This window comes from Erithacus rubecula (assembly GCF_903797595.1).
Source record: "Erithacus rubecula genome assembly, chromosome: 20".
NCBI classification, from domain to species: domain Eukaryota; kingdom Metazoa; phylum Chordata; class Aves; order Passeriformes; family Muscicapidae; genus Erithacus; species Erithacus rubecula.
The window spans coordinates 5183017-5203833 of record NC_136672.1 but is presented as its reverse complement, the minus strand read 5'-3'; the positions used below and the strand labels follow the sequence as shown (position 1 = coordinate 5203833).

General features: G+C 49.8%; 2 protein-coding genes across 5 annotated transcripts in view; one reads left to right on the top strand and one right to left on the bottom strand.

Annotated features, from left to right (window-relative positions):
* Positions 1-12358, top strand: part of MYO15B (myosin XVB) — a 42894-nt gene extending 30536 nt beyond the window's left edge. The window contains exons 41-64 of the mRNA XM_079323369.1: positions 122-329; positions 1764-1879; positions 2389-2448; positions 2682-2757; positions 3201-3319; positions 3506-3624; positions 3988-4129; positions 4253-4364; positions 4610-4770; positions 4986-5098; positions 5189-5252; positions 5458-5530; positions 6215-6291; positions 6660-6736; positions 7318-7448; positions 7691-7785; positions 8050-8127; positions 8271-8379; positions 8704-8852; positions 9192-9319; positions 10036-10169; positions 10648-10781; positions 11164-11304; positions 11546-12358. Of these exons, the coding sequence (XP_079179495.1) occupies positions 122-329; positions 1764-1879; positions 2389-2448; positions 2682-2757; positions 3201-3319; positions 3506-3624; positions 3988-4129; positions 4253-4364; positions 4610-4770; positions 4986-5098; positions 5189-5252; positions 5458-5530; positions 6215-6291; positions 6660-6736; positions 7318-7448; positions 7691-7785; positions 8050-8127; positions 8271-8379; positions 8704-8852; positions 9192-9319; positions 10036-10169; positions 10648-10781; positions 11164-11304; positions 11546-11605 (2676 nt within the window). The 3' untranslated portion in view covers positions 11606-12358. The remainder of the gene's footprint in view (positions 1-121; positions 330-1763; positions 1880-2388; positions 2449-2681; positions 2758-3200; positions 3320-3505; positions 3625-3987; positions 4130-4252; positions 4365-4609; positions 4771-4985; positions 5099-5188; positions 5253-5457; positions 5531-6214; positions 6292-6659; positions 6737-7317; positions 7449-7690; positions 7786-8049; positions 8128-8270; positions 8380-8703; positions 8853-9191; positions 9320-10035; positions 10170-10647; positions 10782-11163; positions 11305-11545) is intronic.
* A 382-nt stretch (positions 12359-12740) lies between these two features.
* Positions 12741-20817, bottom strand: part of RECQL5 (RecQ like helicase 5) — a 37716-nt gene continuing 29639 nt past the window's right edge. For 3 of the 4 annotated variants that reach the window (XM_079323403.1, XM_079323404.1, XM_079323402.1), the window contains exons 10-20: positions 19687-19786; positions 19163-19199; positions 18340-18398; positions 18141-18217; positions 17572-17665; positions 16985-17122; positions 15908-16569; positions 15635-15713; positions 14548-14799; positions 13993-14065; positions 12741-13914 (exon numbers count right to left, since the gene is read on the bottom strand). In XM_079323403.1, coding sequence (XP_079179529.1) covers positions 13793-13914; positions 13993-14065; positions 14548-14799; positions 15635-15713; positions 15908-16569; positions 16985-17122; positions 17572-17665; positions 18141-18217; positions 18340-18398; positions 19163-19199; positions 19687-19786 — 1693 coding nt within the window. In that variant the 3' untranslated portion in view covers positions 12741-13792. The remainder of the gene's footprint in view (positions 13915-13992; positions 14066-14547; positions 14800-15634; positions 15714-15907; positions 16570-16984; positions 17123-17571; positions 17666-18140; positions 18218-18339; positions 18399-19162; positions 19200-19686; positions 19787-20817) is intronic. The other variant, XM_079323405.1, reaches the window with a different exon arrangement.

The following is a 20817-nucleotide window of genomic DNA, read 5'->3' as shown; positions in this document are numbered from 1 at the left end:
CTAAAGGCAGTGGTGGGCTGCTCACACAGACCTTGCCCTAGGATGATTTTTACAACAGCAGAGTCAGGACAGAGCCCAGGAATGCAGGGGGAGACTGGCTCAAATGTTTTGCTTCTTGCAGACATCTCCTGTGCCAGAGGAGAAGAAAACACCTCCACCTGTCAAGCCCAAGCCAGGCCCAGCCTCCAGCTCTATCAAGGAGAAGCAGCTGCCTCTCCTGTCCATCTTCAAAGCTGAGGGGCCACCCCCAGCTCCCCAGGCCCCTTCTGCTCCCCCTCAAACCCCACCAACTCCTGAGGACCAGGGCAGGCAGGAACCCAGAGGGGAAGGTGAGAACTGACTTCAGCCAGGTGGGGTTTGGTAGCAGGGCAGGGAGGGGATGGGGATGGGGATGGGTTGGGGATGGAGATGGGGATGGGATGGGGCTGGAATCAGCCCAGGAGAGCCTTGGCACAGGTCCTGGCATCAGCCAGTGGGCAGGGACTGAGCTGTGTGGGAGCAGGGGGATGGTGCAATGTGATCTGTGAGCAATCACAGGGATGTCACAGCTCCAGCCTGGCCCAGCAACCAGCATGGCACTTCCCAGCTCTTAACTCTTCCCTTCAGCTGAAAAAAGCAGCTAAAAATAGAAAGGTCCTTTGGGCTACAGCTTTATCAAAGTCCAGCCCACCATGCTTTTATTGTTTACCTGCAGCATAATTATCAAAGTGGCAATTAGTGGGTGGACTTTAGACCAGGGAGGATGGGAAGCCAGGTCTTTCTTTCACCTTACAAATCCCTGGAAGGATCTTAGGCTGCAGAATGAGGGAATGTTTGTCAGAGGGAGGCTGAGCCTGGGAGACCTTGGACACCCTAAGAGTGTTTGGATGCTGCCCATTTTTAAAAAGTAGATCTAATAGTTTGCAAGTGTTATTCAGTCTCAGTTTTGCCTCTGAATTTCAGTGTGAGTCTGAATTCATTTTATACATTGGATATCTGTACCAATGTACTTCAAGCTGTTTTAAATTCCCATTAGCATCACATTTCATGATCTGCAAGGAACAGTCAGTCAAACACTTCACTGAAGGATCCCATCCTGCAGCAATTTAGCTGGTAAAAAGAAATTTCCATGTTAGCTCCTCCTTTCAAAAATGATTCTTTAGGAAGTCCTGTGAAGGTAACTGGATTAGCTGAAAATCTATTTCATGCTTTGGAATAGGGATATAGAAACAGCTGAAGAATAGGAATAAATACATTATTTGTCTATGAACTCTGAAGTTTAGAAAATTTGAAGTGCTTAAATTAAGACATTCCTACCTCATAAAGTAACAAATTTGAGCAGTTGCCTTCAGACTGAGCCTGTGTCTAGCACATCTGCAGAGAGACAATCCAGTGCTAGTTTTGGGTGCCCTGTATCAGAGCCTTGCAGCCTCCAAGCTCTGGGGAGAACTTTCATGTCCCTTTGAAACCTCCAGCAGCCTGTTTATAATGACACAAAGTGAAACCTGTGTCTTCAACCTCAAACACCAGGGGAGTATTTTGTGTGGCAGGCTGAGTGCTCCTCATATCTGGAATGATTCTGTTCCTAGCAATGAACTTACAGCAAGTGTAAATGCTCCCAGAAGTTCTAGGAATGACTGGTTTGTGCTGACATGAGCTGGTTGCTGACCTTCAGGAGAATCTCTGACAGGAATATCCCATCAGGAACTGTCCCCTTTCTCCTGGCAGATCTTTGGTGGGTGAAAGAATCTTTTAACCATCTCCTGCTTTTTCTGCCCACACAGACTCTGCTGTGACAATGGCAGGTGATGATGGGATCAAGACCCAGCTGTACAAGCTCACCACCAGTGTCAGCTTCTCCTATGTCGACCCTGCCTGGAAAATTTTTCTGCGCAAAGAGGTTCAGTTCCTTGGCTGAGGATGGCTGGGGGGAGCTCCTCTCATCTTTGGTTAAAATGGGTATTTTTGGTCATAGGCACTCAATGTAAGATAAGAGCACAAGGAGAATTCTGGGATCAGACACAGGAGCTGGAGGCAGGGGATCATGTTGTGGGGAAAATGAGTCCTGCTCTGCCTTACTGACACTTGTGTCTCAGTTTCTCTGCCTGTTCTTTCCTTCCTCTGTAGACCACTGGGAAATCTAAAAGAGAATTTGTTGCTGCCTGGTGCTTTCCTGTTAAAATAATACAAATATGTTTAAAACCAAATATTGGAGAGTGTGCTAAACTCACCAGGATTCATCCCTTGGTCTGACCACTCAGGTTTTGATCCTTGTGTTCACATTCAGTGTCTTCTCCCTGCCTGTCTCTGGAGATGAGCTCACTCCTCTCTGGCAGCAGGGATTGCAAAACATCCCTGGGGAGCTACTTCTGCAATATCTATAACACCACTCTTTCCCTCCTCTTGCAGGTGTTTTACCCCAAAGAAAATTTCAGCCACCCTTATTGCCTGAACCTGCTGTGTGAACAGGTAAGCACTGCAGTGTGGCTCGAGGCCAGTTGTCTCAGGGGACAAAACACTCCACAATTACATTGCATAAGTCACCTCCACTTCTCCATCCTGAGCAGGGCAAGTCTCTTCTCCAGATCCATCCAGTCCAGGCCCTGTTCCCTGCTGTCTGAGACTCAGTTTAACAGCCCCAGATGCTCCAGCAGAGCCAGGTGTGGCCTTTGCAATGGAGCCTGTCTGTTCCCTCCCTGCAGATCATCCGTGACACCTTCTCTGAGTCCTGCTTCCGGATCTCCAGGGAGGAGAAGCGCAAGATGAAAGATCTGCTGAGTAATTAACAGCCCCTTCCCCTCTGTGCCCAGCCCAGCTCCTGTCTGGAATGAGAAACTGGCCTTTCAGTCAGTACTTGGGGCACAGGACAAATGTCTGTCACTGCAGCAGGAAAGCACATTTGTGGAGTGCAGCGTAGGAAGTTTGTTTATTCCAAATGGCCCTGAAATTTCTGTGAGCTAGAAAAACTTAGTTCTGAAATGTTTATTGTGGGGAGAGGAAACTGGAGCCCAAGGGTAGGATTTTGATTTGTTTCACATTTCAACTGTCATCTTTGACATGCTCTTCATGGAGATGGGGTGGAAACCAGTGGCAGACTGGTCTGAGCAGGTGTCCTTTCTGTGCTGTGCACACAGAGGGATGGCTGGGAATGAATCCCTGGGCAGAGGGAGCCTTGGCCACCCTTGTCTTTCTGAGAAGTAACTGTTTTGTAACCTTGCCAGCCGAGTTCCAAGTTGGCAGCAGCGCCCAGTCCATTCAGGAGGAGGGGATAAAGAAGAGGATTGTAGTGGCTGCTCGGGACAACTGGGCCAACTACTTCTCCCGCCTTTTCCCTGTTCAGGTGGGTCTAATTCCTCCCACCAGACCCTGGGCTTGCTTCAGCTGAGGCTCCAGTTCCCTCTTTGTGTCCCCCTGCCTGGCCACTCTGCAGTGATTCTGCACCTCCCACACCTGGCAGGGTTTCACTCCTCTTTCTCTGTGCAGGTGGGATGGAGCCTTGATTCTCTGTGCTGCACTTGCCTTGCAGGGTGAAAAGGGAAGTGATGTGCAGATCCTGGGTGTTTCTCACCGGGGCATGAGGCTGTTGAAGGTGGAGAAAGCAGCTGGATACCATCCTGAGCACCTCAAGATCCTACGCAGCTACTGGTGAGCAGAGGGGCCCTGCTGCTGCAGGACAGTTTGTGTCTGGCAGGTTGTTGGCTGAATTCCAAGTTGTGCTGTGCTCTCTAGGATTGTCCTAGGCCAGCTGTGACTCACTGACCCTCCTTTTAATGAGTCTGGCTTCTCCTTTTCCTTCCCACCTTGACCTTTGCTTACAACAAGTGAGCTGGGGCTGAATCAGCTCCGTGTGTCATCACAGGAGCTCCTCAGGGTGAAAGCCATGAGCAGCCAGCATGGAGAATGTTGAGGCATGTCTCCATTCCCAGTCCTTGGAATGGGCTCCCATCCCACATTCTGCATCCCAAGCTCTGGCAGAAGGAGCCTGAGCATGCTGGCTTGTGTTCCCAGCTTTGCAGATGTGCTGTCAGTGGAGATGAAAGGCAGCAACTCGCTGGAGTTCTCCCTGAAGACAGAGCAGCTCATCCTGCACTCTGCAAAGGCTCCCTGCATCAAGGCCATGGTGGAACTCTTCATGCAGGAGCTGAGGCAGGTGAGGCAGCAGCTGGAGTGCAGAAGGGAATGAAGGTGAACCTGAGAGTGTCCATGGGATGATATGATCCGAACCCTTCACACCTTGGGATGAGATCTGAGCTGGCTGTGCCCTTTTCCCCAGGACACCAACTATGTGGTGGCTCTGCGCAGCTACGTGGTGGATGACAAGAGCCTGCTCAGCTTCAAGAAGGGAGATCTGATCGAGCTGCTGCCCGTGCAGGGCGTGGAGCCAGGTGAGAACTTGTGCTGGGACTGGCAGGACCAGGATCAAGGGCCTGCAGGCTCCATGGTGCCCAGAGCCAGAGGAATACAAGGCAGGCTGGCATCAAAGACGAGCCTTGTCCCAATTGCAGGAATATATGTTGAATGTTCCCTTAGGGTGCAGGAAAGCCTGGTGTATCTGGTGCTCTCCTTTGCCAGCAGAGCTTCAGTGCAGTTTTCCCAGTTTCCTGCTCCTGACTGCTCTGTGCCTTTGCAGGGTGGCAGTTTGGCTCCTGCGGGGGCCGCTGCGGGCTCTTCCCCACCAGCCTGGTGCAGCTGGCTCCTGCCCCCGACTACCTGAGCAGCAGCATGGACAGACGGGCAGAGCAGAGGAGGAGCACCAGAGCTTCCCCCGAGAGCAGGAACACCAGCAGGGAGGTGGGCAGCCCTGGAGGAGCACCCAAGGGACGTGGCTGGGCTCTGTGGGAGTGCCAGGGAGGGTCTGGGCTCCGAGGGAGGATGGTGAGTGCTTAGTCTTTGCAGATGGGACACTCAAATCCATCACGGTGTTGGAGGGGAGGCCAGGCAGCTGAGAATACACACTGCAGCTCCTCAGCTGGTGTTTCAGGGTGGGTTTGGTGGTGTTCCTGCAGAGTTCTGTCCTCAGCCTGGCATCAGGAGCCACCAGCACCATGTTAGTCCCTACTGGTGACCATTACACCATGACTGACTTCGCCGCCGCCTATTTCCGAGAGGCTCAGTCCATGTGAGTGCAGGTGCTCCTTCCCAAACACCTGGGCAGCCTGACCCACACCAGGGTTATTTCTTGGACTGTATGTTCCCTTTCCTGTCCTAGGCAGGGCCCGAAGGGCAGCTCTGCTGAGAGGAAGAGTGTTGTTGAGCTGGTGCGGCACAGCAAGGTGAGCTCAGCCTCTCCCCCTGGCCCAGCCAGCCCAGCACTGCCCCAGCTCTGTCCCCACATGCCCCAAGAACAGAGCCTTGGCTGCACCTCTGCACAAGTGCAGTGTCCCCTGCTCTGGCTGTGCCTGTGGGCTCCTGGAGCTCAGGTTAGCTCAGCTCTGTGTGGTGCCCAGCCCTGGTTTAGCCCTGTGCTCTGCCCTGCAGGTCCCAATCCAGGCCTCTCTGCTCCGCTACTCTGACAGTGAGCTGAACGAGCTGGCCACAAAGAACTTCCAGAGTAAGGCACTCCCTGGGGCACAGCACTGCAGAGGGGGCAGTGGGGTGGGCAGGGTGGTACACAGACATTGTGGGGTGCTCAGGGTGGGCACATGTGGATGATACAACTGTCCCAGAAAAGGGCCTCTGGGACAATGAAACTTTTCATGAGAAATGTTCCCCCCCTACTGAAACCCCTGTTATCATTTAGGATTTCTATTGGTCTTTAACTTTACTAGATGATTGGTCTTTTCTAACCTAGAATCTTAAAGTAATTGGATAGTTTTCAACTTATAATTTTACTGGTTAGGATCTCAGTCTCCCCCTAAACCCTATAAAAACCCCTTGCTGTGCTATGTATCTGGATTTTACTGGTAGAACCCTTCGAAGGGCACACACACATTGTGGGGTGGGCAGGGGGCACACACAGATGTTGTGGGGTTCAGTGGCTGTGCAGACTGGGTGAGGAGGGCCCTTGAAAGGCATTTCTGCAGTTCATAACCCCCTGTGTGCTGGCTGAAAGCTTCCAGCAAATGGGACTTTGAGTGCCAAGTGTCCCAGAACACTGCCTGGGCTTTGGGCTGGCTCCACATGTGCAGGGCAAGCCTTGTAACAGCAGAGGAGTTTCCAGGACATTTCCTTGCCCACTGCCAGCCCATGGCAGAGCCAGCCCTGCTCAGACTAAAGGCCAGGCTTTGCCTTGCAGCTCTGATGAGGTTCATGGGGGACCAGCCAAAACACAAGCACCAGACTGAGGTCCGATGCATCTTTGAAATCCTCCAGGTTTGTGGGCTCCCCCTGGGAAAATGTGAAAGCACCAGTGGGAATGAGGGCCAAGACCTTGCTGGGAAGGAAAGGAGCAGGGAGAGCCATAATGGCACCTCCTACTTGAGGAAGGAGCTGGAACAGACTGTGGGGAGGGGCTGCATGTAAATGGTTTCCCTGATATCACTGGATGAGAGCACAACCTGCCTCTCCTCTCTCCTTCTTTGGGCCTAAATAGCATTAGAGACCAGAGGCTGCAAAGCCCAAGCTTTAAGCCAAACTGACAGAGCTCTGAAGCTGGGAGAGGAAGGGTGCAGGGATAACCTGGGGATATCTCTGATGCTCTCATCCCCTCTCTGATGCTGTTTTCTCCTCTCTGGATGCAGCTGTGCAAGGAGAAGGAGAATTTGCACGATGAGATCTACTGCCAGGTCTTCAAACAGGTCACCCACAACCCTCAGCAGTGAGTACCAGCACTGCCAGCTCCTGTGTGTGCACAGCTGGAGAGGAACCAAGGGCTGCAGGGACACCAGGGCCAGGGGGAGGCTGTCCCCTTGGGATGGGCTGTCCCCAGCTGCTCCAGTGCTGAATCTCCTGCTGAGCACTCAGGACATTTTGCCTGTGTAAAATCACTGGGTCTGGCATTTTCACTTTAGTGGATATTTTTCCTTATGTTTCTGGATGCTGACCTATCTGGGCACCTGTAAACATTCCTGGTGGCTCCTGATTGTGGTGCTGCTCAGAGTGCTGTCCTGATTTCTTCCTCCTATCCTAGGGGAGTTGATAAACACTAGTCAAGGACTGCCTTGGCCCCTGTGAGGTGGCAGCAGTGGCATTGGAGTGGCCTTCATTGCTCCCTTTCTTCACTTGCTGTTGGAATAACTGGATCAACCTCTTGCTGAGCACAGAAACCTCTGTCCAAGGGCTGACACCTCCTTTTCTGCCCCCTGCCAAAAGTGTTCAGAAGGGCACAAGCTCCCTTTGAGCTGCTCAGAGCAGCACTTGTCCTGTCCCAAGGTGCCCACAGCCCTTTCTGATCCGCAGGGAGAGCGAGAAGCGGGGCTGGCTGCTCCTCAACCTGCTCACTGGGTATTTCCTGCCTTCCAAAGTCTTGATGCCCTATGCCACCAAGTTCCTGCAGCTGGCCAGCAGTGATCCATCCAGCACCCACTATGGTAAGACTGTTCTGTAAAGCAAATATTCCAGATCTAATCCCCCATCCTGCCACTCCTCTTTCCTGGACACTGCCATGGTTTGGATGTGTCCTGGAAGCTTGGGAGCTGAGATCAAGTCTCTTTGCTCCCCTGGCAGTGACCAGGGGTTAAATTCCACCCAGCCAGGATGACCCAACACCACAGTACATGATGTTTAGTTCTCTGTTTGGCTCAGCACGTGGAGCTTTTTCTTTTTCCTGCAGATATTGCCAAGATCTGCCAGAGCAACCTGCGCAAAAACTTCCTGTACGGGGGTCGCCGGCACCTGCCCTTCCCTGTGGAGATGGAGGCACTGCTGGTATGGGGGGCTGGGAATTGGGGGGTGCTGGGAAGGGGGAGAGGCTTTGCTGGAGGTGCCAGTGTGACAGGGACAGCTGGTGTTTCAGGAGAGGAGATGGAGCTTGGGAAGTGCAGTGCCATGGAGCAGGCAGGGAACACGCAGGAGCTGTGCACAAGCAGAGGGAGGAGGATGGAGGATGAGGAAGGGGGATGGAGGATGAGGAAGGAGAGGGAGAAGCAGACGTGGGGCTGGTGGGAGCCTGCCTGACACTGTCCTTTGCAGAAGGGACACGGTGCCCGCCGGCTGGTGGTGCTGATGCCTGGAGGCATGGAGTACGTCACCAGGATCAGGACATTCACTGTGAGTCCCCAGCTGGGAATTCCTTCGTTGATCTGGTCTCTGAGCCACACCAGGGAAATCCCTAATCTGACAAGGAATAATGTCTCTACCTGCTCTTGGGCTTGTCTGCTCATGGTATTGAATTCCTTCTTTTCTTGCTTCAGGTGGCCAAGGAGCTCTTGCAGGAGATCTGTGAGCAGATGGGAATAGATGAACAGCAAGAGACAGAGGACTTTGTTCTCTTTGCTGTCAGGAGTGTTGACAAAAATCTTGGTAAGTAGAGACCAGCATGGAGCTTCTCTCTTCCAGCAGCCTCTGCAACAGGGAGCACCACAGCTCCTGCTTGGAATAGTTCCTCCACCCTTGCTGGGCCCTGGGAGGGCCCTCCTAAGCAATTTCCCTCTGTATTAGGATTAAGGACTGATCCTTCTCAGGGGCTGTGTTACTTGTTCCTGAAAGAGCTGTGAGGCTCTGTGTCTCTTTGGAATGGCTGCTGGTTGGAGTCTCAGGGCAGGGTGGAACTGAGGTGTGCAGGAAGGTTCCTGTCCCAGCCTCTCCACCAAGAGGGATGGATGACCCTGTGTCTGTGTCATGTAGATAAAATGGTGAGGCCAATAAAACTGGAGGAGTATCTCCATGATTACCTGCTAGAGGACAAGCTGGTCAGTGTGACCTTGCGCAGGCTCATCTGGAGGGCACCTCTGCACTTCGACAGCCAGGTCTACACAGATGTCCACTATGCACAGGTAAGCAAGAGCAGAATCCTCCCTGGCAGGGACAGATGTGTCCCAGCCAGCAGGAAGGTCTCAAGGGGGCTGGAAAAGCAGGAGGGCTTGGGCTGATAGGCTGTGTGTGCTGTTTCTGGGAGTGACTAAACGCTGAAGCTGTGGTGGCAGGAATTGTGCCTGTGGCCTCAGCCTGCAACAGTGCTGCTCCACACACTGTGCAGCTGCCCAGGCTCCTCCTGAGCCCAGAGAGCTTTGTTGGACATTATCAGCAAGGCAGGATGTGGGTCTGTGCAGCCTGGCACTGCCCAGGCTTGCCTGTACCCTGTCAGGTGTAACAAAGGCTGTGCTGTCCCTCAGGTGCTGTGGGATTACCTGAATGGGAGGATCCTGCTGAGCCAGAGTAAAGAAATGGAGATGCAGGTGGGCCTTTTGGCAATGCTCCAGCATTGGGCCAAAGGGGAGCAGCAGAACTCTGCTCCCTCCAGGTATGTCTGGGCTAGGGGGGAATCTCTCTTTGGCAATAGGTACCACAGGGGATAGGAACAGGCACCTGGAAGTCCTCTCTGAATAAGTAAGAAATGTCCAGTTCTGGAGAGCAGAGAGGGTCATGAGGGTGCCATGGTAATTTGATTTGATTGCCATGGATTTGTAACACCAAGAAGGAAGGGAATGAGCTCATGGTTTGGGTGAATCCTCCTTTGTTCTTTCTCACATGTGCCAGAGGTTTCAACCCTGGACACCTGAAATCTCTAGTGAGATGCCCAATGGGAACAAAACTGTCCTTAGATACTAGAAACCTTCAGCCCTGCAGTTCCAAGTTGTACTTTGCCACTCCTTCCTTTCCTGATGCACTTTGACTTGGAGTTGAGGTAATGCCTCTATCAGATTCCCTTAAAGCACCAGCAGAAATAGCAGAACCCTCCAGGTCACTGAAGAGCTCTTGCTGTCTCCAGAAAGGAGGGATTTCTCTCCCTGCACTGGTCAGTGGTGCACAGCTGAATTCTCTGGGGACAAGGGTGGTCTCACTGTCTCTGATGGTTCCTTCCACCTTACCCAATGCAGGCATCACCTGCTGTGCTGTTCCTCTCACCCTTGTTCCCAGATAAACAATGGAATTTTTTTTCACCTCCTCCTGAATCCCCTGGCTGATGATTGATTTTAGCTGGGCAGGGGGTGAAATAGAATCTGTTTTTTGGCACAGGGAAGAGCTGAAGGAATACACTCCAAAGAGCCTGCAGGCCTCCATCAGCCCCAAGGATCTGCACAACCACGTGGCCACCCTTCTGAGAGCAAGGCAGCCCCTCCAGCCTCTGGATGCCAAAATCCAGTTCCTAGGTGAGGAGACTTCCAGATCTGCTTCAGTTCCTATGCTGTTTCAGTTTCTGGAAGCTGCTCTGAATGCACTTCTGGGACAATTCAAGAGGTTATTGATGATTCTTGGAGCCTGGAATGGGCCATGAGAATGGAATTCCCTCACAGCTCCTCAGTGTGGATTAGATCTTGTTGCCAAGCATGGTGATCATGGTAGGAGTTTCATCTCTTGTAGGAGTCTGCAATGAATTTTCAGAGCTCTGTATAAGCTGTGTTTTAATTTATATTCTGCCTGCATGTTTTCAGGTCAGAAAAGGACAGGACAGACACTCAGGCTGCTGAGAATTGAGTCTCAGATGCCAGGGAGGGAGGCAGAAGTTGTCAATGTTACTTTTTAATGTAGAAAATCTTGAGAATGCTGGCAGCTTTGACCACCCCAGGTTGGTGCAGTAATTTGCTGGCTAAAAGCTGCTCCCTCATGCCACTTTTTGCTCTCTTCTAGAGCATGTGATGAAATTGCCTTTCTTTGGCTACACCATCTTCGTGGTGGAGAGAATCAGTGATGAGAGGGTCCCTGTGCCCTGTTTCTGTGGTGTGAACAACAAGGAGATCATTGTGGTGGATGGCACCAGCCAGGTATGCCAGACAACTCCCCCTGATGTCTGCCAGATACTAACTGTGACTTTAGAAGAACTTGTGCAGGAAGAGGCTGGACATCCCTGCATCCCAGCCACTCTGACAGCAGCACTGGCCCAAAGCAGGAGAGTGTAGAACAGGATTACTGACATGGGCTGTTTGTAAGTCCAGTGTTCATGCTAACAAGCACAATCCACAGTAAACTAAATGTAGAAATTCCTGTTTGTGCCAATCCTGTGGGAGTTCCAGGGCTGTGCTGGGCAGCTCAGCTTCCTGCACACACCACCCTGTGCCCCAGACCTTCCGTCCTGGAGTGATCTGTGGTGAGCATCAGATGGTTTCACAGCCAGGGCTGCTCCTGAGAGGCTGTTTCCCCTGGCAGGTGGTGTGGCAGGCAGTGCCCCTGCAGCAGCTGCAGAGGATGCGCACGCTGCGGCCGGTCTCTGAGCGGGGCCTCCCGGGGCTGGAGCTGCACTACGGCTCCCCCGACAGCCCCAGGGCCCTCTGGCTGGAGCTGCCACAGGTGAGACCTGCCCCCTCCTCCTGGCACCCCCAGGCTGCCCTCCCCTGCCCAGCTGAGCTCTGCTGAGGGGCATTGCTGCTGCTCCTCCCTCCTGTCCCAAAGGGGGACGGGGATGCTGCTTTTCCTTGGTCCCAGCACGTGGCTGGTATTTAATGATGGGAAGTGATTTATGGGGATATTTAATTAGGGGAAGCAGGTCTTTCTGGGGCAGAGTGATTGATGCTGGTTTGTGTTTTGATAGGCCAAAGAACTGTACCACACCATTGTTGTCATCCTGGATAAAACAGAGCTGCACTCCTAGAGCCTAGGAGGAGGAGATTGGCCAAGGGAAACAGCACTATTTCCCTTTCTCTGAACTTGACCAGTGCTCCCTGACCTGTCTTTGGGAGAGAACTCTTCCAGAAGACACCCATGACCTCAGCCAGCTGCTTTCTAAGAATGCCACCACAGTGTTTGTTGATGGAGTGACCATAACCCTCGTGACCTGCCCTTCAGTCCCCAAGCACTTCCCTGAAACAATCCACACTGTGGCTAAACAAACCCCAAGGGCCTCTCCACACCACTGCCTGTTCCAACAAAGAGCAGCTGACCCAAAGCAAGCACTTGCCTTCAAGCTTTGCACTGTGCAATTCCTCCTTTCTGTTTTGAATTAGTTATTATGAGCAAAGCCTGGTGCTTGCTAGAGATTTGTATATCCTGATGCCCAGCTGATGGGCCTGCATGGGCTGCTGGTGTTTTCCAGGAGCCAGATTTTTCTCTGAATTGATATGCAGAGGTCCTGTAGCAGGACTTGTGAAGCAGGAGTTTGTAGAATTGAAAAGCAGATCAGTGTTAATCATGCAATTAACACATATGCTGGGGCACAGATTGAGCTGCAATTGTAAGGAAGTTTATTGTTAATTAATTTCTCACTGACATAATTATATGCATATGGTTCTGTCTACTATAAAGAAGTCAGTCATGGCTGTGCAGCTGTCAGACTTCAATGATGGCTCCATGCCCCTGGAGCAAGCATCTTCAAACAGAACTTGTATTATACTGAAGTGGTTTGGGTTGTACAAAAATATTTAATTTATTTTTATTGCCACAGCTCTCCTAATGACCTGAGGAGTAACTGCCTTTTAGGAAATTACAATAAAATAATCACAGAGATGTTTTGAAGGTATGATATGATAGCTTTTACATCTAACCTGGGAAAACTTAACTGCAGGAAATGGGCAAAGCTTGAGGAAAATGTCACTGTTGGCAAGGAAGGGGGAGAGATCTGAAGGTGCTCAGTTGCACCTGATGTACAGTTAGACTTTTGCTGGTGAGTTGATGCCAGTGGGAATTACAGCATCTTCCCTGGCAGGTGCTTCCCTTTGAGTGCTGCTCAATGTACCTCTGACCAGTCTGTGTGACTGAGTGGTAAGAAAAAGCTTCCAGGAACAATCCACAGAAGTTGTAACATTGTTTTATTGTCAGTTCTGCATATACCCTTCAGAATATTTAAAAAATACAGCTGTGGATACAGTGATCCAAACCCCTGGGCAGCCTCTGAGGCTGCACATTCCTCTAGCAGCACTTGAACCTGAGGCCTCCAGCCCCTATAGGTATGGAATAGAGGCAGAACACAAGAGAAATCCAACAGGAAGGACTTGTGCCAGGGAATCAGGATCAGGTTCCATATAAACACAGCAGCAGAGGTACCACAGTGTAAGTTTGAGGGTCACAGCAGAACCTTACCCAGCTGTAACAGCAGCACTGCTCCCTGTACTGCAGACTCTTGGTGAGGCACAGGGAGCAAATATGGCTTTAGGGATTACAAGCAAAGTTTGGAAGTGTTGCAGAGGTTAATACTGGAAGAGTATCAGCACTTAAATTAAAGGGCAGATAGAACTGCACAAAATTAAAGAAGTTCACATTAAAAGAAAAAGAATCTAAGTTTCTCCTCCTTTAGAAAGCAAGCACTGCTTCCATTGTAATTGCAAAATTCTCCTCCCCTGCCCTTCAAACGAAAATATTCCATCCAGGAACTCAAACACTGAGTTTGTTACTAGCAGCCCTGAGCAAAGCATGAGAACTTGGTGACACTGAAACAAGAGTAGGAGAGAGAAGCAAGAGGAGGAGCCATTTAGAAAGCAAGGTGCCATCCCAAAGCAGAGTCCCAGCTGGAATGTCTGAGCCCTGCCCAGACTTGCAGGTAGTAGGGGTTGCAGACAGTGCAGAACATCCAAGGCAGCAGCCCCTAACAAACACAGCAGGTACAACTTCACACCTCTTGGTCCTTGAGGGTTTCAGCACCCCATTTACTGGGGAAACTCACCATGAGCTCATAAAAACTGGTTCCCTGGGACTGTGTGTCACTAAGGACAGAAGTGAGCAAAAATGCAGTGGGGAAAAGACAAATAAATCTCATTTCTGCAGTCTCATAAAACTTTCCATGGCTGAGTTCTTCCACATCCCCTGGTGCTGCTGCTGCAGGAAGGAAGAGCCCACAATAGCAGGATCAGCTCTCGGAGCTCTGCAGCTCCTCCCAGTCTGCCTCACTCTCACACCTGAGCCTTGTTTTGAAAAACTCCTTGATGAGTCTCTGGGCTTCCTCCTTCACTGCAAGAGAGGAAACACCATCTTTTAAGTTGATACTTAAGACATCTGCCCCCTCTAAAGCCATGAACCCATCTGGCATTGAATTCACCCCAGACACACCTGTCCTGCGGGCAGAGCTCTGCTCCTGGGTCAGTAAGTGAGACAGGTGCCTGGCAAAGCCCTTGAAGAGATCCTGCAGCATTGGGGAAGACAAAGAGCACAACAGCACAAAGCAAACACCAGTTATCTCACCAGTCTGTTTCCATGCTTGCCTTGCCCTTAGCACAGACTGCTGTAGCACAAACCCCTCCTAGACTGAACACACCCAGCTGGCCCTGCAGTGCTGGAGAAGCCCAGGCACACAAATCCTGCCTTGCAGGGCACAGCAAGGAAACTACACCAGCACTGAACCTGAGCTGTTGCTACTCCAGGTGGGAGTTAAAAACATGCCAGGGTTTAATGAGGAAATATGAACAACCCCAAGGAAGTGTGGAACCAACACACACCAACCCTTCTGTGGGAGAGGGAAGCTGCTGCATCTGGAGTCACTAAAACAGCACACACCAAAATGTAACTGGAAATAAAGGGAGGGGTCCAGATCATCTTCCCCTTCTCAGAGCCTCAGATCCCTAGAGAGGTGAATTCTCTGAAAGAGGGCCTTGAGCTATACCCTACCTTGGAAGCAAATTTGCCTCCCTTGTAGAACGGCGTCAAATACTTGACAACGATGTCTGCAGTCTCTTTGAGGGACATGCCTTTGGTCACTGGCTGTAGGCTCTTGCTGCTTCTTTCTTTATCACACTGTGCTAAATTTGAGTCAAAAGTCACCTTCTTCTTTGTTGGAGCACCACTTCTGCCCTCTGGCTGGGTCAGAATTGAAGATTTTGCTGCTGTCCGGAGCCGCTTTTTTGCAGGACTTTCCATATCCTGGAGAGGGGGCAGAAGAAAACCAAACCTACCAATTCCTGTGGCAGCATTGCCCTTCCAAGCAGCAGAATGTGAATCTTTGCAGCATCTTGCAGTTTCTCCCTCCAATGAATACCAAGCAGGAATCTCTGTAACCTCTTTTAATAGTGCAGACACTATTTCCCACACAAAGGGACTTTAAAAAAAAAAAATCCTTTAAAGAATAGAACTATCCTGTGCTCCTATTGGGGCAACTAATTGCTAGACCCTGTCCTGCAGAGGAAAACTGACTGGAAAAGATTTCTCAGGATGCCTGCTAAGAATACATCCCTCAGTAAGAATCAGCCACATCAGGAGAGCCATGCTCCTGCTCAGTTTGAAAGAGAAAGGAAACTGCAGTGTGGCAGAGACAGCTGCCAAATGCAGAAGCACAGACTGAATGGCAAGGCAGGCTGTGAGCAGGGGGCACTTCCCAATGGTCCTCTGTGTCTCTGGCCTGTGCCCTTGCCTTGAGAAAGCAGCTCCCTAATTATAGTTAGTGACAGATCTCAGGGGTGGAGACACTCATTCCAGGCAAGTCACCAGCAAGGGCACAGTCACATGAGTTGCACAGAGGAGAGAACAAAGCAGTGAAGGGAGAGCTCTGCACTGCAGCCCAAGGTGTTGGCACAGCCCAAAGGGCAGCAGGGAAACACCAGGAATGCAACACAACCAGGGCTCTCCTTTCTGCTGCAACTGCAGCTGGGCCCTCCCCAGATAAATGACACTCTCAGAGCAGGAGTGTCACTCCCAGAGAGAAATTTGGCACAAAATGAGCAGAAGGAATAGAGGAAATCAGCATTCACTGAAATCTCACCTCATCTGATCCTGGTCGTTTCCCACTGTCACCTTCCCCAACAACAGGCAGCTCAGAATCTGCAACATTTTCAGCAGCACTAATGGGAAGAGTGGAGAGAAGGCCAATTGTAATAATTTCACAGTGAAAATATCTCTGCATTTACTGTCAGTGGCCATGAGACTGCATGGTAAAGCAAGAGTCTCCTTCACTCACCCAGACCTCATACAGGTTTCCAGAACAAGGCTGGTGGGACTCTGGACAACACAAGGAGCAGAGAAGTAGAGATTTTACCTGGACTTCACATCCATTTCCTCCTCAGGGAATTCAGAATCAGCAGCCTGCTGGGTCTCAGAATTCTCCCCTCTCTCAGTCAGTGCTACTTCTGTTTCTCTCAGTTCTTTATCCTCTGCCTGGAACTGCCCAGTCAGATCTCCAGAGGCATCTTTGCTTTCCTGAGGTGTTAGTTTCTCTTGACACACACTTTGAGAAGAAGCCTGAGGTAGTGTGCTTGCAGAACAGCCATCTCCCTTTGCTACACTGCAGCTTTCAGCTTTAGAGCCACTTTTGGGGAGGGAGAAGAATTTGGAAATATCCTGTGATTCCTTTTTGGCTGCTTCTGCAAGCATTTGCTGCTTCTTGCTAAGTTTGGCCTTCTTAGCAGGGCTGTCCCCAAGGGCAGTTTTTGTGTCTGGACTGGTTTGCTGCCCCTTCTTTTCTGGGTGCAGTTCTACCCTTGCACTCTCACTCACTGCTTTGGTTGCAGTTTCTTCCCTCTGAAGAACAGAGTTTCTGGTGTCCAGGTCCTGACTGTAGCTGCTGTTGTCCTGCCCACTTGGGCAGTCTTTTTTGACAGGCTTTATATCACTCTCCTCCTTGATCTTCAGCAGTTCTGAAGCTGTCTGGAACAAGCTGGATTTCTTTGGAAATCCTGCTCCCACACGCTTGGGTTTGAACTGGGGAGACAGGAAGAAGAAATTTTGGATGTGAGATCCTTGTGTGCAGCACCATGAAAGCAGCTAAGTTTGTGCACACAAGACACCAGTGTGGGCAGCTGTAAGCTGAGAGAGGCTCTAAATCTGACTGATCATCACACCCATCAACAGAGACATGGAATGGATTAGGTGGAAGTCCTAGGCCAGCAATTAGAAAACAAGGCAGCATCCTTGGACAGAGCAAGATGAGAAAAAAACTTATTAAAGCTGTGGCCTGCACACAGATTATATTCACTAATAACAATGTGACAGAGAGGAAAAAGCAATTACAGTAGAAATATGCAGTAGTGGCCACAGAAAGGACACAAAATAAATTTGTAAAAAGGCAAAGAGACAAAACACACCATTCCCTTGTGTCTATCCCACCAGTACTCACCGAGGGAACCTGGGATGCAGGGACAAAGTCTCCTTCTAGAGACACAGGTTTTGTTTCCAAATTACTGTTACCACTTCTTCCAGACCCAAAGACTGAGAACAATTCCCCTTGTTTGGAGGCTTTATTGATTTCTGCCACCTGAAAACAGAACAGAAATATTTACTAATAGCCAGAAATCTTTATGTATTCCTGTCTTTGTAGATACTAGAAGCCATAGTAACAAAATAAGTATCTGCCCTGGAAATGCACCTGCCTTAAGAACACAAACATCTTCAGAGAGAATGATGACAACCAGATAACCTAAACCAGCAGCAGCCTGAGGAATTCCCAAATCCCTTATTGCTAGATCATTTCTGGATAAGCCTGCACTGCTATGTAGGTTTTCAGAGCCTGTAAAGCCAACAAAGATGTGAACCTGAGGTGATTCTGGGCCCTCCTGGAAACAAAATCAAGAAGAAAGATTTGTAAGATACCCAAGGCAAAAGAGAACTTGTCCTTCACCTTTCCCATTGTGAAAAAAACTCTGCCCTATTTGCCCTGGAGCTCCCACGTGCCAGGGAGCAGCAGGTGTAGATGTTTGTCCCTACCTTCTTTAGCACAGCTGCCTTGTAGGAATTTGCCATTTTGCTGGTCTGGAAAGCTTCATATTCCATTTCCACTGCACAGGCACCAGGGTCTGACCTGAAACACAGGCTGGGGTGATTCCTGGCAAGACACACTTCTGCATCTGCAAAGTGAACACTAATGCTTAACCATCTCCCAGAAAGTACAAAATTCACTCCCTCTGGTGCAAGAATAAGTGATAACTTCCAGTTAAGTCCTAAGGGATAGACAGGTGAGTTGATGGAGAATTGAAAGGGTGATGAAAACTGATTTAAATGAAGATTCTTGCCCACTGCTCCATTTGAGAAGAACACTATCCCCATCTTGTGGGATAAGGAAGAACTGCTGCTCCTGGGATCAAGCTGATAACATTGATCAGCCACAGGAACCCTCAGGTCTGATCTTCAACATCACTGCCAGAATGATGCTGTTAAGCAAAACTACATCCTTGGGCAAAATAGAAAGCATTCCATGAGAATGGTAATTGTGCTCAGGGAGGAGCAGGCCCTGTGTTAAGGGACTCAGTATACACCCCTTTTTCCTCATCTCATACCATTTTCCCTCTGCTGCTGGAATCTTTTGGTTGTTGCTCAAAGCTTCTTCCAGCATTCTCAGGCAGTGTTCCCGGCCCTAGGAAACATGGGATACTCAGACATGTTCTGCAGAAGGGTCAGTGCCTCTTGGACTTCCCCCCCTGAAGGATTAAGGACAGGCCAGGCAGAAGCCTTGCTGTTCTTTGCAACATCACTTACCTTCACAGTGAGCTTGGAGATCCTCCTGCTGGCAGCATCCTTCAGGGGACAGTCTGCACCTGCCACAGGAGAGGAATTTGGGAAAGGAGCCATGGCAGGGCTAGGCTGATGGAGAACATCTCAGCTGTCACAGAGAGGTGCAGGTCCAGGACTGCCTGGCTTTCTCCTCCCTGAATTGTCACCCCAAGGAACACTGTGGTCACCCTTTCTACCTGGAGAAGCTTCACACTCCAAAAGAGTAGGCAGAAATCAAAGTGAGAATGTTTTCTCTGACTGAGAACATCTACTTTGGAGTTTAGGACTAACATCTTTCCAAAACCTTCCCACCTCAGAAAACCTTTCTTTAAGGCTCTTAGGAAACTCAGATATTTTCTGCTCCCCACAACATCAACCATAAAAATCAGACTGGACAGAGTAACCTGATCTATCAAGTGTTCTTTTGCAACAGTGCCAGACAGGGCCCCAAGCAGCACAGTTACTAACAACAAAGGTTTTCAGCAGTTTTCTTATAGCATTATTATTCTTGCTGCTGCATAACCTCTGCAGAAATAGCCAACACTATAAAGTCAGGTTAGACAGAGTTTTCCTTCTCTCTTGCTTATTTGGAAATGTTGTTCAGAAAGATTCATTCCATATCTTCACCCCAACCAAAGCTAAGCTTTGGTCCATCTCCTCCAGCCAAGTTTTCACAGCCAAAAGCTTGACCTATGTGCCTAGGGACTGATCCCTCCAGTGGTGATGCTGTACAAATTGCATGCAGCTGCAAAATACAAGACTTTCTTCTCCCAAAGAAAACCCATTATAAATCAAAGAAGATATTTACTTGGAGGAACAAATTCTTCCTTTTCTGGTTCTTTGCCCTGGAAGAAAACAAAGATCAGTCAGACATTTCCATTCCTACTACACACATGCAGATCTAGAAGCACAAAAGACATGTTTTATATCCCTGCTCCAGGGAAAATTTAAACTGAAGTTATAAAGGCATTGAATAAGTGCCAAAATAGGGCCGAGAAGACAAGAATGAGAACCAAATCCAAAAGTTCACCTCTGCTATAGGAATATTTAAGAGAAGCTGAATGGGAAAATCTGTTTTTACTACTACCATGGGCATTAAAACCAACAGGCTCCTCTTGCTTAGCACTGCAGAGAAACCAGCACATGAATAAACTGCATTTCTTCCTATTATGGGACTGACCCAGAACATGGAGAGCACAGCAACAGCAGAGGTACAAGAAGTGAAAGACAACAAGCAACACCAAGATGAAATAATTGATGTCATTGGTGCCAGGAGGCTGTTATGGCTCACAGCACACCCTCTGTGCTCCCCTCCAAGCTGACCCCACTCACCCTGCGCAGACTCATCTGTTTCTTGTAGAAGTTGTCCCACTCCCGTTTCCGACGCTCCTCGTTCTCTTCCTCCCAATTCCCACCACCCTCCTCATCATACCTGGGGAAGGCAGGACAGCAAGAGGAACAAGCATTTCTGTAGCTGCAGCATTAACTGGGGGACAAGTTTGGGAAGTCATCCCAGTGATGTATCTCACATCATTTTTGAACATGTCTTCACTTCGAGTTTCTCTGCCATTCCCAACCAGGACAGCAGTGACTGTCCTCCAAAAACTCACAGCATTTAATCCCATAAACTAGTAGGTAGTGGCATGAACTAAGAGCATGTAACAAATGTCCTGAGAATGGAGGGCTCCATTTCAGAAGCTCTGCCAGACCCTCCCAGGGGGTTCAGGAGCCACTGCCTCATGTCATGTATCCCATCTGTCAGTCCCTCCTGCCCTGGGAGCAGAGATGCAGAAAGGGCACAACATCCATTCCTCAGCCTCACTTGTTCACAGGCTGCTGCAATAAATGAAATCCCCATCTCTAATACACTGAAATGCAGCAGCTGATCCTCATCAGATGTAGCCCAGGAGTTCACTGCTTCCCTTACAGCTATCACAAATTTAAGCTTTAGAGTTGCTGACTATTATAACTTCCAAAGCAAAACTATGAAGTCATGGAAAGGTTCAATAAACCAAGTGGCAAACACTGTTCTGTACAACAGCATTGGCTGTGGCTTCTCAGGTCCTGAGACCAAGCACAGGCTTAAGTCCCAAGTCCTGGTTTCCTCTGACTCAGCTGGACTTGGCCAAAAAACAAAGGCATCAATCTCAAGCTTTTTAAGGTAAAGCAGAGGGCCTGGCCAGCCTACAGCACTGTGTATCCTGGCACAGCTTCATGGGCAGTGCCAGCAGAGAAATTTCATCCTGATACAGCTGCACAGTCACTGCAACTCTGCCAGTGAACAAGGGGAAAGAGAAGTTGTCACCTCCACACTGCCAAACATTTTACAGAATTCATCATGTTTCTCACTGCACATCTTCCTTTTGCTGTCAGATGATAGGAAAATGCAGCAATCTGCAGAAGAATCTGACACTGGCACTTCATAACATCTGTGGTGACTAAGTCCTGTCAGGGCTCCTGGCC